This window comes from Eurosta solidaginis, chromosome 1, assembly GCF_040869045.1.
Source record: "Eurosta solidaginis isolate ZX-2024a chromosome 1, ASM4086904v1, whole genome shotgun sequence".
NCBI lineage: Eukaryota > Metazoa > Arthropoda > Insecta > Diptera > Tephritidae > Eurosta > Eurosta solidaginis.
The window spans coordinates 72,047,971-72,065,853 of record NC_090319.1 but is presented as its reverse complement, the minus strand read 5'-3'; the positions used below and the strand labels follow the sequence as shown (position 1 = coordinate 72,065,853).

Below are 17,883 nucleotides of genomic sequence, written 5' to 3'. Positions count from 1 at the left end.
GCTGTCCCTCCGAATTGGAAAGCGCCCCCCCCCCCCCCCCCGTGACGTTATGCCTAACGGCGGTCCCACGGCGTGCGGACACATGAACAGGATCAGCCTGGTTTCATTTGAGCCACTTGAGGGTAGTGCGACCCCAACGTCCAATAAAAAAAAGGGGCGGCATGGCTTAGAAGGTTCAATGTGGTCATATAAAATCCTTCCCGAGATGGTCGGGTTTATACCGTAATGGTGCTTGTTACCGGAACGTACCGCGTTTACATCCGGCAAAGGACCATCAACATCGATAGCAATGCCCGAAACCCTACGGGGAGTTTCTATCACTACAACAGTACTTCAGATTCTTCCAGGATTGAGGTAAACATATACTCAGCCAGTCCATCAGCACTCATGGCGCTTAATTCCACTACCAAATTGGATGAGATAGTAAGTTCGCAAAATACTCCATAAAAGATACCAACAAATTCCTAACCTACCTAATCAGCTTAGAAAAAAACGGTTCCATGAGAAAGTGCGGCATTTAGCCCACCGTACTTGGATAGAGGTTTTTTTTTCATTACCCTAATAGCTCAGCAACCATCTAAACTAAAAATGTTGCTGATTATCGTAAAATTACACTAAAGTGGCAACCCTGTCTACAAGCACATGTTGCCAAGCATGTAACACCGTTAACACCTGCTTGTTTACTTTCACTTAACTACGTCACTGTTTATATGCAAATGCCGGTATATCTTTCGTACTTAGATACGGATATCATCTGTTGGGCTTCAAAATAAATGATAACAGATGATACCCATACAAAAATTATTAGTATAAAAGCCGGAGTATTTTAAATTTTACGCTATCTCTTGAGATGTAGTCGTATTAGCCGTTTGCATATCCAATTATAAATGAGAAGGAATTGAAAAGGATAGCAAAGAGTCTTCCAACTAAAATATAAAATCAAAACAGGTTAACAGGCATAATATACTCAAGCAAAACAAGAAAACAAAATAAAACCAAAAGTACAAAAATGGGTCGGCAACAAATGGATTTTGATGCCGTTTTGGAAAAATGTGGTAATTTTGGGCGTTTTCAATTCCTTGTCATGTTATGTTTTGCTGGTATAAACTTACTTTCGTCTATGCATTATTTTGTTCAGACAATTATTAGCTTTACACCGGATCATTGGTAAGTGAGAGTTGTGTTTGTTTATTAATAGTTCATTCAACTCTGCTTAAAATGTTCACCTGACTGTACAATACCAATACCTGTACACACTATTCGCTTTTTCTTATAGGTGTTACCATGAAAAGTTGGCTAATGCCACATTTGATGAAATTCGCGCTATCTACGCCCAAACAGACAATCCGCAATGTACCCTCCTCGACGATATAGTCGAAGGTAAACCGATTGTTGCTGAAGTTGGTCAATGCCGACAATGGATTTATGAATATGAAAGTGGATATAAAAGCGTTACATCAGATGTAAGTGCATGTACGAAAATATATTTTTATTAATCAAGAAGGCGGTGCCACGCCCCCAGGAAAAAAAACTTGGATTTGTTATAACTCCAAGTCTGTTATGCTTAGGATTTGTTTGTTTTTGGTTTGATTCGCCTTATAGGTGAAGTGGTTGTAGTTCTTGAAGTGTGGTCAGTGCCACGCCCTTTTCTGCAAAATTCTTAGACATCTCCGCAGTTATGGAGAAAGAGGGAGGAATATGGTAAAGAAAGTGAAAAGATACTGAAAGGGAGAGGGGATATTGTAAAATATTAAGAAGACCAGTATGGAGTTATGGATATGTGGGCGATGACACTCCCCTTTCATAACACTTATAATTTACTATGTCTTTGCAAATATTTGGTATCTTGATGCTATTTATAGGGGATAGGTAGAGAGAGAAGGAAATGGAGAAAGGATAGGAGAGACTAGGTACCAAAAGAAGGAAAGGGAAAGGAAAAATAGAAGTACACAGCGAACGGGAGTAAGACAAATAGGGACAAGAAGGTGAACGTTTAGAGAAAAGGGACTAAGAAAAGGAGAGAGAGTGGGGAGCACTATAAGATGAGCAACAGCAAGAAGAGGGAAATAAATAAAACGGAAGGGATATTATGGTTTGCGGAAAACGATAACGAAGAAGGGGAAAGCTAAGAGCAAAAATCAGAGGAATAGAAAATGTTATGATAATTACAACGGTGTAAGAGTAGAAAGGAATCGAAAGGTAAATAATGATGGCACGGTTAAAGGGAAGGGAAGTGAAAGGGGAGACAGAGAGCAAAATACGAACTTGAAGGAAGAGAAGAGCTTAAAACTGCGTAGGACTCAAATAGGAAGGGGATAGAAGAGGAAAGAGAATGGTTCGCGGAATCGATAACGAGGAATTGGAAAACGAAGAGCAAAAGAAGAGAAAAGTAAAGAGTAGTGTAAAGGAATTTAAGGGAGGAGAAGTATAGTAAGGTTAAAGGTAGGGGAGTGGAGAGGAGAAAGGGAGCGTAGTAAGAACCCGAATAAAGAAAAGGAATGAAATATTCGGAAGCCAAACATGAAACAAAAGCAGAGGAAGGGAAACAGTTATGAAAAGGAAGAGGAAGAAAGAGTTAAAACGGAATTGAAAGGAGAAGAATTGGAATAAGGTCAAAAGGCTGCCAGCACAATTTATAACTTCTTCAGTCCACACGAACTTCAGCTACTCGCGACGAATCCTGTTTATTTAGCAGGCGATGCTTTGGTGACCACAAGTTCTTCGGCGAACGAGGTAATTGGATTACCTTGAAGGTAATATTTTATGGAACGTACTGGATCTGTATCCGGCAAATGACTATCAAGATCGATAAAACTCCCGAAATCCTTTGGGAATTCCCGTTATTGCTAAAAGTAGAAGTTCCAGAAAATAACAAGAGTAAGAGAAAAGGAGGAAGAGAGAGAATGGAATTCATAATGCGAAATAAATTGGCTAGAAAGGAAGAGAAAGAAAAAAACAGAAGAGGAACAGTGAGAGTAAGAGCAAGAACTAAGGAGTTTTTTTTTAATTGCACTCAACCGCATCGAAGCGAAGAAATATTTGCTGGTATCACAAAACTACAAACGAGAAGTTCTTAAATATTTGTATATCCTCTGGGCGATGAAGACTTCCTTTATTAGCTCAAGATCACAGTTGCCATAAATGCCTATTTTATGACCGGGCGTTTCGGGATATACGATGTATACAGCACGAATCATGTTACGCCTAAGCTAGGAGAGATGACTATGCAGCAGAAGCCTTGTAAAAATGATCAACCATGGAGGGCTTTAATACTTAGGCTAAGGGGAGCGCTGAAAATACCACCGAAGGCTCCAGTGTTTGCAAACAGGTTACCTGATCACGCAACTACCCTTCAATGGGGCTTAGATAATAAGGAGTTAGGCGTCCCAAACATATTGGGCCAAATTAAAAGAAGGGGAGAGTTGCACATGAACGAGCAGGCAGAATATGCATACAACCAAGCGCGGGACTGCAAAGTGTCATGTGCACGTGTTACGACCTTAGAGTGACAAAGTTACTCTTATCACTACTTACAGGCGACTGTCGACTCATTATGGGTATTTTGACAGAGCAATACCTTTTGGCGTCACGTGCTTTAAATTAGGCTTCGTAAGTGACAGGAGGAGTGTGATAGTCCGCGGGTTGGGGGCGGTAACGATCGAGCACGTTTCGTGCTCTTGTCCTTTACTTTTATGTAAAAATCTTGATTAGAGGGCGGCCCCCACTCTGTTGGAAGGACCAGGTGGAAAACGATTTAAACTCCCTTGGTGTGATCAAGTGGCGCCAGTTGGCGGAGCGAAGGAGCGACTGGCGCGCCTTGTTGGACGCCCATAACCGTTTAGACGGTTAAGCGCCAATTAAGTAAGTAAGTAAAAATTTTGATTAAACGTGATATCTTCCTTTACAGTTCAATTGGGTTTGTGAGAACGCTTTGCAATCTGCAATTGGTCAATCATTATTCTTTGTCGGTTCTATGAGCGGCACGGTATTTTTCGGTTATTTGGCTGATAAACTCGGACGGCTACCGGCTTTGCTCTGCACAACACTCACAGGCGCTTTGGGTGATTTTTTGACAAGCTTTGCCACCAATTTACCGTTATATGCACTATTTCGTTTCATGTCTGGTCTATCCACAGACACGCTATACTATCTTATGTATATAATGGGTAAGTTCAAACTGATTTAGTTATCAAGAATATTTTATTAAATTCCTTTTAAAATGTTTGCAGTCTTCGAATATTTGAGTCCAGAAAAGCGTACACTTGGCCTTAATCTGGTTACTGGCATATTTTACACTACCGGTTTGGCGGTCTCACCTTGGCTTGCGCTATGGTCTAATACATGGCGTAACTATTTGTATATTGCTTCGATACCCGCATTAATTGTGCTCGTCTATCCATTGATAATATGTGAAAGCGCACAATTTTTGATAGCAACACAAAGTTATGATCGCGCTATAAAATGTTTGAAACATGTTGCTAAAGTCAATAAACGTGTTGTCGAGGAGGAGGTATTTGAAGAATTCAAAGAATACTATGAAAGTAAAGCTATTGAAGAGCACAAATTGAAGACTAGCAAAGATACTTTTTGGGGTATGTTCAGCACACCGCGCTTGCGCAAATTTACTATCATCATATTAATCAAGGCGTAAGTGAAAGACTTTTGAGAGGTTTCATTACACTAAACATATATTTCCCTCTCTCTTGCTCTCTCTTTCCACGCTTTTAGTATGTTCCTCGCACTAGCAGTGGACGTGGTCAGCAAAAATATGGAAGGCATGGGCAACTCACCATTTTTACTCTTCTCCGCTACTTCGGTTGCTTATATCTTTGGTGCCATTACAATTATAGGTCTACAAAACTATATTGGCCGTAAGGGCATGACATTTAGTGCTCTCGCTTTTAGCGCTATTATAATTGCCTCAACTGGAATTTTGATTGCAAATATCGATACTGAACAAAATGCTTTATTATTCGCTATTATGGTGGGTCTGGCCCGCTTTGCCGTCGTTGTGAGCTATGAAGCAGAGACCCAATATTGTTCAGAATTTTTGCCCACCACTGTACGTGGGCGTGGCATTGCAAATATTCATGTTGCTGGTTTTGGGTTTACCAGCTTAAGTTCATATGTTATCTATTTGGGTACATTGTATAAGCCTCTACCGTGGATCATTATGACGGGAGTAGTATTTATGTGCGCTTTATTATGTTTGTCGCTGCCAGAGACAATGAACCAGTGAGTATAAGAATTTATTAAAGTTATAAATCTAAATAAATAACTTTATTGGTTTTGGCGTTTTCTTTTTATTCACAGAAAATTACCTCACACATTAAAAGATGGCGAAGAATTTGCACGTCATCAACGCTGGTACCATTTTCCTTGTTTCGATAAGAAAACGGAAGAGGAAACGAAGGATGCTGAAAGTCAGAACAATAAGTTTTAAAGCATTGGAGATTTTAATAGTTATATAATATGCTTTAATCGATATTCAATTTTATAGGAACAAATTATTTATTTAGGTTTTCAAATTTTATCATAAAAAATGTTTTATTTTATTTTCAAGGTAATTTAAATAAAACATCTCATAAAGATGGAACCGATTTCTTTATCTTCTTTGTTTAGATATAGAAGGTCATAACTCAAACGAACAATTCTTGTAAGTCTCTCTCGGAAATTTGCGCGAAATGAGATTTCTCACCTATATTTTGTCACTGAAGCAGTGGCGTAGTGAGGCGGAGCGCGGAGGTATCTTGCCCCGGGCGCTACTATCTGGGTGGCGCCAATTGGTCCGCAAAGCAGAACTTCCCGGATAATTTGTATTTTTATTATAACTGATTTCTGGAAAATAACACTTCGCATTAGAAAAGAAATTGAACCTAAAACTCGGTTAGAGATATTTCCCAGACTCTTAGACTTTGTACTTAGGCGTTGCTTGTTGTTGTTGTTGTAGCGCTAAGGACTATCCCCAAGGCTTTGGGGAGTGTTATCATTGTGATGGTCCTTTTCCGAATGCAGATCCGGTACGTTCCGGTTACGGGCACCAGTAAGGTACTAGCCCGACCATCTCGGGAACGATTTAGTATGACCACATGGAACTTTCTAAGCCATTCCACCCCCTAGATTCTTGAGGAACTTGGGATCGCCAGAGCCTTGACTGTTAGAGAAACAGGATTCGCCACCGGTAGGTGAGGTTCACAGTTGGGTTGGAGAAGCTATAAATTGCCGCTGGAAACCCCTTGAAAGGGCCGCGCTACACAAAGCCCTTGAATCAGTTTGGTATTTTATTCACCTCTTACGGTACGCATACCTACCTGGTATTGGTCTACGTCTAAGGTAGGAGGTGTGATCCTGCAGGAGAAACCTTCAAATACCTAGAAATCATTCTAGACAGTTAATTGACGCAGTAGCTCAACGTGGAGGAGAGAGTGAAGAAGCCCTCGACAGCCATTTATTTATGCAAAGGAATGTTGGAAACCTATCGTCCTCTCTCTCTCTTTAGATATTTACACCGATTGTGGATCCTATCTTATATTATGGAGCCTTTGCTTGGTGGATGGAAATGAAAAAACATAACTTATTTAATTAATTTGCACTTAACCGTTTAAATGATTATGGCCGTCCGACAAGGCGCGCAGACGTTTATTCGCTAAGTTAACTGGAGCCAATTGGTCTCACCAAAGGATTTTATATCGTTTTCTACCTGGTGCTTCCAGCGATGTGTGGGCCGCCTTCTTCCTCTGCTTCCATAGGTAGTTTCCGATACAAATACTTTCTTAGCCGGATCATATTTTTTTGCGTTTCAATTCACTATGTTGATGTCTGTATAAAGCTAGTACAAATCATCATATAATCTTCTTCGGTATTCGCCGTCACCAACACGTAGAGATCTTTAAGATCTTTTCTCTCGAACGCTTCCATAACTATGTACAATAAATTGAAAGTCAGACAACAAAATATGGGCTGGGTATACCCTGCGAGATGTGGCGTCTTTATATGGGATACTGCCTGATGCCGTTTAAACGGTTAAGCGCCAATTAAGTAAGTAAGCCTGATGGCGCTTACGTGATCCAGGTATATGTACCAGGATCAGCGGATGGTGTCCTTATCATGAGTGTCTTCATAAGACTCGCATAGTATCGCGAGATGGTGAGGATTTTTATGACCCTTTCATTTGCAGGATCCTATTCGCCCAAGGCTGCCCCTAAAATCGCCACCACCCTGACCTCGAAGTGAAGCGCCGCCAGCTGATCAGCTAGAGGCTGATATTTTTTTTTAGATTCTGCTACGAAGTCATCCTGAATGATTCTATTCGCAAATGGAATGACCACGTCGATCGGGGTGAAGCGCAGGCTAACTTTGTCACGTATGACATTGTCAAGTCTTAAAACGCCAGCAGTACTGAAGGAGCCCTTTCTTGTTCTATATACCTTCACTTTCCAAGGACATCTCAGAGCTCGGAATAGTCTGTATTGGATGTTGTTGAGGTGTCCCTTTCTATCCCAGGAGGGGGAGCTCATCATCTTAAAAGCATGGGCCACGGAGAGCAGGTATGTCATTTCAGCCAGAGATAGTAACCAGCCGGTTTATAGGCGGTAGAAAGACAAGTTCGGAGCTAGCACATTGCCTAAGGTTCGTCCATGACTAAGCTGTCCATATTTTTTTACTTTTCAGCCTCATTTAGGCACTATTTATCGACTTCTACCCCTTGCAGGATAAAGTCTTACAGCCGTTACAGTAATGGGAGAACTGCCGGAAGCCGCCGAAATAGGCATGCCAGTCATTGTGCTCAATTATAATGCAGCCAAACACGCAACGTTCCATAAGCATACCGGCATGGGCAACCACACAACAGCTATGCCTTCCGTAGTACAGGGGTAGTCTGTCCTGGCATTATGACCCACTGGCTTCCAGTTTAGGCTGACTATGGTAAACACCACAGCTGCGACTGTTCAGGACTATTCCCGTACCTTTTGCTCTGACGTTGTCTTGAGGATTTCCTCACAAGCTTTTCACACGCGTACTCAAGAAACTAATTGCGTTATAACAACACCTAACATATAAGCATGTTGTATTCAATGATTGTCTGCGCTGTAAGCAGCAATTAAGTATTTCATATCTTGATTTATTCAATTTTTATCCAGTATTCCACAATTGTGTTCTGTGGCCAAACTTTGCAAACTATTATTCAACGAGTTTCTTAGGTATCATCAGTTATAACTCTACACATAGATACGGTATGTGCCCAACCTATCAAGCAATTCATCAAAGGTTTCTAGAAGAAGGCGCAATTTTCCAGAGTGCAGACCTTCTTCCAATATTTGCCTCAATCACTTAAGATGAATTTGCAATGATGACGACAATGAGTCTCCTGAGGAGGCTCAAGTTATGTTTAAAAAACCAATATATAACCGATAGGCGATTCAAACATGTTAATCCATCGGACTTTATTGGTTCGAGAAAGTAACCTTTAAGTTGTACTTCAAACCTTGAAAAGATAAATTGCAAGTCTTCTGGTACAGACAAGGTTTCCATCTAAGAATTTAAATAAACTCTATCTTATAAGGCGCGAACATCTTATGAGGTGGGTTTTGTCTAAGACTGGGGTAACGCTCAGTCTATCCGGAGTCGAGTAAAGGTGCCACAAACCCCTACTCAATAAAAACACAATATTTATGTGTTACGAACACACGCACACACGGCTGGAGGTGTTTGGAGGACAGCAGCTTTCCGTTCCAAGAAGGTGAGGAGGAGCGGCGGCTAACGGTCGTCAAATCAGAGGGGGGATCGGCATGACGGTTGAACCGTGGTTTGGCAACTAACGGATTGGTACGGAGGTATGGAAGCAGCGGCGGGATCAGCACGGCACCAGCTTGCTAGTGGGAGTGCTCAGATATGCCTTAGACATCCCCTCCGGCCAGATTACAATACCAGAGCTGAGGGAGGGAGGGGTCGCTTGGTCACTCGGCGTCGTGCCACTCGACACATGGGTGGGCGACGGAGGGAGATAGTCCGAAGACACCACTCTCGTCGTCCAGCCCTGGTGAAGGGTGACTCGCGCCATGACAGGGACCCCCTTCCACTCAGCTCGAGTTGAGGGGGGGAGGGGGGGTGGTTTAGTTATTCGGGCGTCGTGTCCCACAACACCTAGGTAGGCAACGGAGGGAGATAGTCCGAAGACATCACTCTCGTCGCCCAGCCCACGTGAAGGGTGACCCGCGCCATGACAACGCGCCTTCCACTCAGCTAGCTAGCCGGAGTGGCAACTTTGTCTTTAAAAAGACAACCACTCTCGCTGGCTCACCTGCGGGGACTGAATTGGAAAACATTGTGTACAATACCAAGTGTGTCAACTAACCGATAAGAGTCAAAATTACAAACAGCCTCGCTCACCTTATGCAAATCTAAGGTCTAGTTGCATTTTTAGTACGTATGACGTATGACTACTTTAAACTGAGTTGCATTTCATAGTTTAATAAAACTTTGTAGTATTTACAGATAAAATAGTTGCATACACATATATCCGCGGAATATAAATGATAGAAGATTTGTAGCCTCCAACAATGCGCAAACATACGGGAAGCAAAATTTATCAAAATTAGAGCCAAACAAGTAAGGAAGGCTAAGTTCGGGTGTAACCGAACATTACATACTCAGCTGAGAGCTATGGAGGCAAAATAAGGGAAAATCTCCATGTAGGAAATTGAACCTAGGGTAACCCTGGAATGTGTTTGTATGACATGTGTATCAAATGGAAGGTATTAAAGAGTATTTGAAAAGGGAGTGGGCCATTGTTCTATAGGTGGACGCCATTTAGGGATATCGCCATAAAGGTGGACCAGGGCTGACTCTAGAATTTGCTTGTACCATATGGGTATCAAATGAAAGGTGTTAATGAGTATTTTAAAAGGGCGTGGGCACAGTTCTATAGGTGGACGCCATTTAGGGATATCGCCATAAAGCTAGACCAGGGGTAACTCTAGCATTTGTTTAGGGATATCGCCATAAAGGTGGACCAGGGCTGACTCTAGAATTTGCTTGTACCATATGGGTATCAAATGAAAGGTGTTAATGAGTATTTTAAAAGGGCGTGGGCACAGTTCTATAGATGGACGCCTTTTCGAGATATCGCCGTAAAGGTAGACCAGGGGTGACTCTAGAATTTGTTTGTACGATATGGGTACAAATGAAAGGTGTTAATGAGTATTTTAAAAGGGCGTGGGCCTTAGTTCTGTAGGTGAACGCCTTTTCGAGATATCGCCGTAAAGGTAGACCAGGGGTGACTCTAGAATTTGTTTGTACGATATGGGTACAAATGAAAGGTGCTAATGAATATTTTAAAAGGGAGTGGGCTTAGTTCTATAGGTGGACGCCTTTTCGAGATATCGCCATAAAGGTGGACCAGGGGTAACTCTAGAATTTGTTTGTACGATATGGGTATCAAGTGAAAGGTGTTAATGAGTATTTTAAAAGGGCGTGGGCCTTAGTTCTGTATGTGAACGCCTTTAAGAGATATCGCCATAAAGGTAGACCAGGGGTGTGACTCTAGAATTTTTTTGTACGATATGGGTATCAAATGAAAGGTGTTAATGAGTATTTTAAAAGGGCGTGGGCTTAGTTCTATAGGTGTACGCCATTTAGGGATATCGCCATAAAGCTAGACCAGGGGTAACTCTAGCATTTGTTTAGGGATATCGCCATAAAGGTGGACCAGGGCTGACTCTAGAATTTGCTTGTACCATATGGGTATCAAATGAAAGGTTTTAATGAGTATTTTAAAAGGGCGTGGGCACAGTTCTATAGATGGACGCCTTTTCGAGATATCGCCGTAAAGGTAGTCCAGGGGTGACTCTAGAATTTGTTTGTATGATATGGGTACAAATGAAAGGTGCTAATGAGTATTTTAAAAGGGAGTGGGCTTAGTTCTATAGGTGGACGCCTTTTCGAGATATCGCCATAAAGGTGGACCAGGGGTGACTCTAGAATTTTTTTGTACGATATGGGTATCAAATGAAAGGTGTTAATGAGTATTTTAAAAGGGCGTGGGCTTAGTTCTATAGGTGGACGCCATTTAGGGATATCGCCATAAAGCTAGACCAGGGGTAGCTCTAGCATTTGTTTGTAGGATATGGGTATCAAACGAAAGGTGCTAATGAGTATTTTAAAAGGGAGTGGGCCTTAGTTCTATGGGTGAACGTCTTTTCGATATATCGCCATAAAGGTGGACAAGGGGTCACTCTAGAATTTGTTTGTACGATATGAGTATCAAACTAAAGGTACTAATGAGGGTTTTATAAGGGAGTGGTGGTAGCAGGGATGCACCTTAACGTTAAGCTAATCGTTTATCAAAAAATTTCCACCGTTTCCGTTGAAGCACTTCGAAATATTATCGATAAAGAAATTATCAAGATAAATTGTATCTCGTTTTTAACCGAAACGAAAAGCTTTCGTTAACGTTAAAAACGTTAACGAAAACGTGATACTTTATGTTTGAATTGTGCTGGCAATGCTATAGCCATGGTGAAGCCGTAAGGTGGCAACAACGAGCGCACATACACACACAAACTCTATGTAATTTGTTTGTGTAATTCGTTGGTGGTAATGTCAAAAATACTCTGAGAAATGTTCGTACTGTCAAAATTCATGAGAAAAGTTGCAATCAGCTTGGATAATGCTTTCACCTTTAATGACTCCGCCATCAATCAGCTTTGCCAGCATAGTTTGAAATTAATAATCAACATAAAAGATTTGATTTCGTTTTGATATGGCAGAAAACGAACCGAAATCATTTCGTTAATTTGACGATCTTAACGTTAATAAACGAAACGAAATGACTTCGTTTCGTTTATTAACGTTGATTATCGTAACGAAATGATATCGTTTCGTTGGTTAAGCATGCCTGGGTGGTAGTTGTATATGTGGAGGCGTTTTCTAGATATCGGCAAAATGTGGACCACAGTGACCCAGAACATCATCTTTCAGGTACCGCTAATTTATTTATATATATAATACCACGAACAGTATTCCTGCCAAGATTCCAAGGGCTTTTGATTTCACCCTGCAGAACTTTCTCATTTTCTTCTACTTAATATGGTAGGTGCCACACCCATTTTACAAAGTTTTTTTCTAAAGTTATATTTTGCGTCAATAAACAATCCAATTACCTCGTTTCATCCCTTTTTTCGTATTTGGTATAGAATTATGGCATTTTTTTTCATTTTTCGTAATTTTCGATATTGAAAAGGTGGGCGTGGTCATAGTCGGATTTCGGCCATTTTTTATACCAATACAAAGAGAGTTCAGATAAGTACGTGAACTTAGTTTAGTAAAGATATATGGCATTAAAAGTATTCTAGACAAATTAAATGAAAAAGGGCGGAGCCACGCCCATTGTCCAAAATTTTATTGATTTTCTGTTTTGCGTCATAAGGTTAACGCACCTACCAAGTTTCATCGCTATATTCGTTTTTCGGTTTTTCGAAATTTTCGATATCGAAAAAGTGGGCGTGGTTGCAGTCCGATTTCGTTAATTTAAATAGCGATCTGAGGTGAGCGCCCAGGAAACTACATACGAAATTTCATCAAGATACCTCTAAATTTACTCAAGTTATCGTGTTTACCGACGGACGGACATGGCTAAATGAATTTCTTTTTTCGCCCAGATCATTTTGATATATAGAAGTCTATATCTGCCTCGATTAGTTTATGCCGTTACGGATTACCGTTATGCGAACAAAGTTAATATACACTGTGCACTCTGCTCAGCCGAGTATAATAAATGTAGGGCGCGATAACCTCCGAAGGGATCTAAGGCCGAGCTTCTCTTCCAATTTGCGTCGTGCTCCTTTCTTTTTCCTACAAATTGGCGGGATGGGACCTACTTGTATAATGACGACTCCGAACGGCATCTGCAAGGCAGACGTGTTTTCACTGAGAGCTTGATGGCAGAAATACACTCGTAGTGCTTGCCAAACACTGCCGAGGGGCGACCCCGCTTGAAATAGTTTCTTCTAATTGAAAAAACTTTTTTCTAAAGTTTTTGATGTTGCTTTTTCCGGAGCGTGAACCCAGGATCATCGGTGGGGTAGGCGGAGCACGCTACCATCACACCACGGCGGCGAATCAAAACAGGCGCGATATCGATTGATCTAAAAGCGAAACACACCTTGTTTGACCAGCGACTTGAATGTTGGCAATATATAGTGGTCGATATAAATGAGGTGATAGATATTGCCGGCTGGTTGATTGATGGCAGATTATCTACAGTGTAGCTTAGCGATGATAACAAGTTAATGCTTCAGCACTTTCGGAAGAGTGCATCTCAAACCCATTGGTACTTACTTCGTGCTGAGGTAGATAGTGGGCAAGCACTGGATCTCCCTCGGTATTTCATACTGCCATCTTTAGCTCACGAAGAAGGAATAATTGGCCTCTTTTGTGAAACTCGTGAAGACTCCACTAGCCGGCTATGACAAAAATTGGGAACGACAACTTCTGAGTTTTTTAGTTAACTTTAACTGTGAACCCGATATCTAGCTAACTTCCAAATGTCTTTCAGCCAACTCGTATATGCCGGCTAGTAACAGCTTTTTTCTTGTTGTTAGTTGCAGTATATGACTGATGCAATGTTTGTTGATCTTTTCTTAGGAACTTTCGTTTAATCTAGTATTTGCTCGAATTAATAACATATTTGCGTCAGCAAGCAAATTTCTATGACAAAGGTTTCCCAGTGTCACATTTGATAGACATTCATTCTTTACACGCCTCTGGAAATGTAACAGATTAAATTTGACTATTTATTAGCAGTATTAACTCCCTACGTGATTGTTTGAAATAGGTTGTTTTAACGTTTATTCCATACCCAGTTGTCAAAGCAAATACTTATGCCGACTACTTACATATGAATAAATGATCCAAAGAGGCTGGAGCAGCAGATCTGCATTAACTAAACAAAAAACCTGGTTCTAAAAAAACTGCCCGTTTCTGAAAGAGTACCCGGGTTTTTAAAAGTAACCGGTTCTTAAAAGGTTAAAAGATATCCGGTTCTAAAAAGTACTCTGATCTAAAAAGTACCCGGTTCGATAAAGTTCCCGTTTGTAAAGAAATACTGGGTACTGCAAAATACCTGGGCCTAGAAAAATACGAGGTTTCTAAAAAGTACACGGTTCTGAAAAAGTATTCGGTTTTTTAAAAGTACCCGGTTCTTAAAAATTTCACTGTTCTCAAAACTTAGAATTGCAAAGTTTTTAAAAGTATCCCTTTCTGAAAAAGTAGAGTACCCATTTCCAACCTTTCAAAAGCCAAAAAGAAACTATCCTCCATGAGCTCATTGGTACTGTAGAAAAATCACTCCACTGCAAAAATATTACACCCTTGCTGCCTTTGTAGACATAGAGGGTGAATTCAATAATATAGGAACCAGCACTTTTGCCAAATCAGAACCCCTTTTGCTTCCTGTTTGAGAACCGTGTTAATGATGTAAATAGGCTGCGATGTTGGCGCTGGGGTCTTCTCCGAATACCCAGAAGTCACGCTCTTACTCCTTCTGCCAAACTCAACTAGGATTTTTCAAAGAGAGCTACTATGAATAGAAAAGACCTGCTGCTTTCTGTTGGAGAGCCCTGTAATCAGTGTAAAAATACTGCTGTATTGATGTCGAGGTCTTCTTCGAATAACTAGAAGTCGCACTCTCAATCCATCCCCCAAACTCAGCTAGTATCTTTCAAGCAGAGCTAGTAGGAGTAGAGAATGTCTGTTGCTTGCTGTTGGAGAACACTGTAAACGGTCGAAAGGTATGCATTTTCTCAGAAAGCCAATTAACGCTTTTGGCATTGTACTTGCCACTTATGTCCCCTAAAGCCATTGAAAACTGTAAGAGCGCCCTGCGCAATGCAGCGAACTCAGCGCCCATTACTCTCACATGAGTACCGGCGACAGGAATATACACGGCAATGAAAAAGCGGATGAGCTGGCAAAGACCGTTGCATAGTTAGACATCACTGAGTGAGACGCGGTACAACGACCGCTTACTTCTATAAATATTACCAATTTCAGGAAAACAGCTATTCATAACTGGTACTCTACGGAATCAAGTATGATCACTAAAGGAAGAATGGTAATAATTTCAACGGATTGTGTAGGAGGTGCAGCTAAGAGGGTTGTAAGGAAACGGTCACTCATTTCCTCCTTCGTGCTGTCCAATTTAAAAGAGGTATCAAAATGCTTCATAAATGACATCAAGAGATTTATTGAACTAACAAAATGGTTGTAGTAAAAATAAGCTCACTGTATAATAGGTTAATACACATGATAAGTAATTGGTTCCAAGGGAAAGTCCATCAAAATTTCCCTAGAACGCAATTTGGGCCCAGTCGCGCTGGCCGGGCAGAAGAGTAATCAACCAACCCAGTTCTGAAAAAGTACCAGGCCTAAAAAAGTCCTCGGTTCGAAAAATTACCCCTCTAAAACAGTATTCGAATCTAAAAAGTATCCGGTTATAAAAATGTACCTGGTTCTAAAAAAGTAACCGGTTCAAAAAGAGTAACCGGTTCCCAAAAAGTACCGGCTCAAAAAAGAACTACGAAGAAGTACTCGGTTCTAAAAAAGTACACGGTTAAAAAAAGTGCCAAAAATAACCCGGCTCGAAAAACAAATACGAAGGAGTTCTCCGTTCTTAAAAAGTGCTCGGTTCTTATACATGTCGCTCATGTTCTTCAGTAACACACGATTTGGCTTGTATTAGAAAAAAAAAAACAGTTTTCAAAATAGCTGCATTTATCTAAAACTATGTACATAATTGAGTTTCATATAGCGTTTGTTTTGATACAATATTTATGTAAAGAGAGTTAAAAACCGCAAGCAAACATCATAAAATTACCTCAATTTTATCTTGAAAGAAGCGCTGCTAGGTTTATATAAATAAGAATAAAACCGCTACTGCCAAAATAAAATTTGTATCACATAAAAACACAAAACAATACTTTGAAATAAACAAAGCCATTTAACAGTCTGGAAAGATAGTTAATAGCACATAAAACATGTGCGCCATTTTTAACCCTTCGTACGACAATTGAGCTAAACCAGCTAATCAACAGCATGTTGTCTTTTGAGACCTAAAACCATGTTGATATTTTAACAAAGAGGATAAATAATAGTAAGAGACGTCAATCTGCTACTCGCAGCCATTTGCTCGATGTTTTCTACGAGGTAGTCGGTGGCGTTTTTTTTTTTTTTTTTTTTTTTTTGGCGAGATGTTCATAAAATGTCTTCTATACATTTTCGTGGGGTATTTGTGTTTGTTTTTCCGACTGTATTTAATTAATTAATTATTCTCTTTTCAAAAATCACAGTTGCACAAGGTGCCAACACCGCATGGATAAATGCGAGACAATTCAAAAATGTCCCTCTCAGAAAACATTCGGCATCAATTTTTTGATTTGCAGCGAGTTACTCGCCACTCTTTGGATAAATATAATAAGAGCCACCAGTCTGATACGAGTGGCGAGTAACTCGCTTTTTGGAAAGAGAATTAATTACCTAATTAAATACAGTCGGGAAAATAAACACAAATACCCCACGAAAATGTATAGAAAACATTTTATGCACATCTCGCCCAAAAAAAAAACAGCAACTACCTCTTAGAAAACATCGAGCAAATGGCTGCGAGTAACGAGTGACGTCTCTTATCATAATTTATCCTCTTAGATTTATCCTCTTTGATGATACAAGTGTGATATCTAAAACATAGGCGTCTCTTTCTATCACTCGATGTAGTTAGTCGGATGCGCCGCCATATTGAATTATCATGAACATCCCGTCAGTCAGTTTGACGATTGAGATATAATAATGCATGGTTTTCACTGGGTCAAATTTTACCACACAATAATATGTGAGTTCTGCCTTATCTAGATAAAGGGGCAAAAACAAAAAACGGATCTTGAAATAAATGAGGACAAAACCTCCGTAAATATAAATGAGCTGTCATCCAAGAAAGAATTGGCGAACTCGCGCCATGGCAGCCCGTCACTGTTGAAGGTTAAAAATTGGAGACAGTGAATTATTTTGTGTATTTGGGAACTATCATTAACAGCAAAAACAATTACAGCCTAGAAATCTAAAGAGAATAACTCTTGCCAACAAATGCTACTTTGGCCTGAGTAGGCAATTGAAAAGTAAAGACCTCGCTCGACGAACAAAAAATCACGCTCTAAAAGTCGCTTATCATACCTGCCCTGATGTATGGCTCGGAATCATGGACGGTGTCGAAAGATGATGAGATGGGCTTTGGAGTTTTCGAGAGTAAATTTATCCGAAAGATTTATTTTCCTGTCCGTGAGGCCGACATTGAGTATAAAGGAGATTTATAAGCCTTACGCAGAAATGAAGAGTGTAGCGAATAAAAACCCAATGACTTTGCTGACTAGGTCATGTTATGCGAATGGACGAAGTCGCGCCGACCAAGAAAATATTCCAGTCGACACTGCAGTTTGAAACCAGAAGAAGGGGAAGACATCAGCTGAGTTGGGAGGGGCGGGTTGGGGGAAGACTTGACCTCACTTGGTGCACCCGATTGGCGTCAGTTATCGCGAAACAGGGAGAGCTCTTGTGATTTGTTACAAAACGGGCAATATCGCTCAAGCGGTTAAGCGCCAATTATGATTACTTCTTCTTTAACCTCCGTCATTATAAAGGACCATAAATCCTCCAGTTAGTGATCCATCTCCTCCCGATAAAGTTCTTGATTTCGAACCATACATTAAGATGAGTCATTTACGGAGCATGATTTTTGTTCTTCGAGGAATGATTTTACTTTTCAATTTCCTTCATAGTTCAAATACACTATGGACTTCACAGCTTTAAGTGTATATCCGTACACAGTGACATGGC

The 17,883-nt window shown here is 40.6% G+C and overlaps 1 protein-coding gene across 1 annotated transcript; it reads left to right on the top strand.

Moving 5' to 3' along the window:
• The first annotated feature begins 846 nt into the window (after nucleotides 1-846).
• Nucleotides 847-5,600, top strand: LOC137234758 (organic cation transporter-like protein). Its single transcript, XM_067758190.1, has 6 exons — nucleotides 847-1,167; nucleotides 1,277-1,463; nucleotides 3,908-4,166; nucleotides 4,230-4,647; nucleotides 4,729-5,235; nucleotides 5,314-5,600. The coding sequence occupies exons 1-6, from the start codon at nucleotides 1,010-1,012 to the stop codon at nucleotides 5,441-5,443; spliced, it is 1,659 nt and encodes a 552-aa protein (XP_067614291.1). The 5' UTR covers nucleotides 847-1,009; the 3' UTR covers nucleotides 5,444-5,600.
• The last annotated feature ends 12,283 nt before the right edge of the window (nucleotides 5,601-17,883 follow it).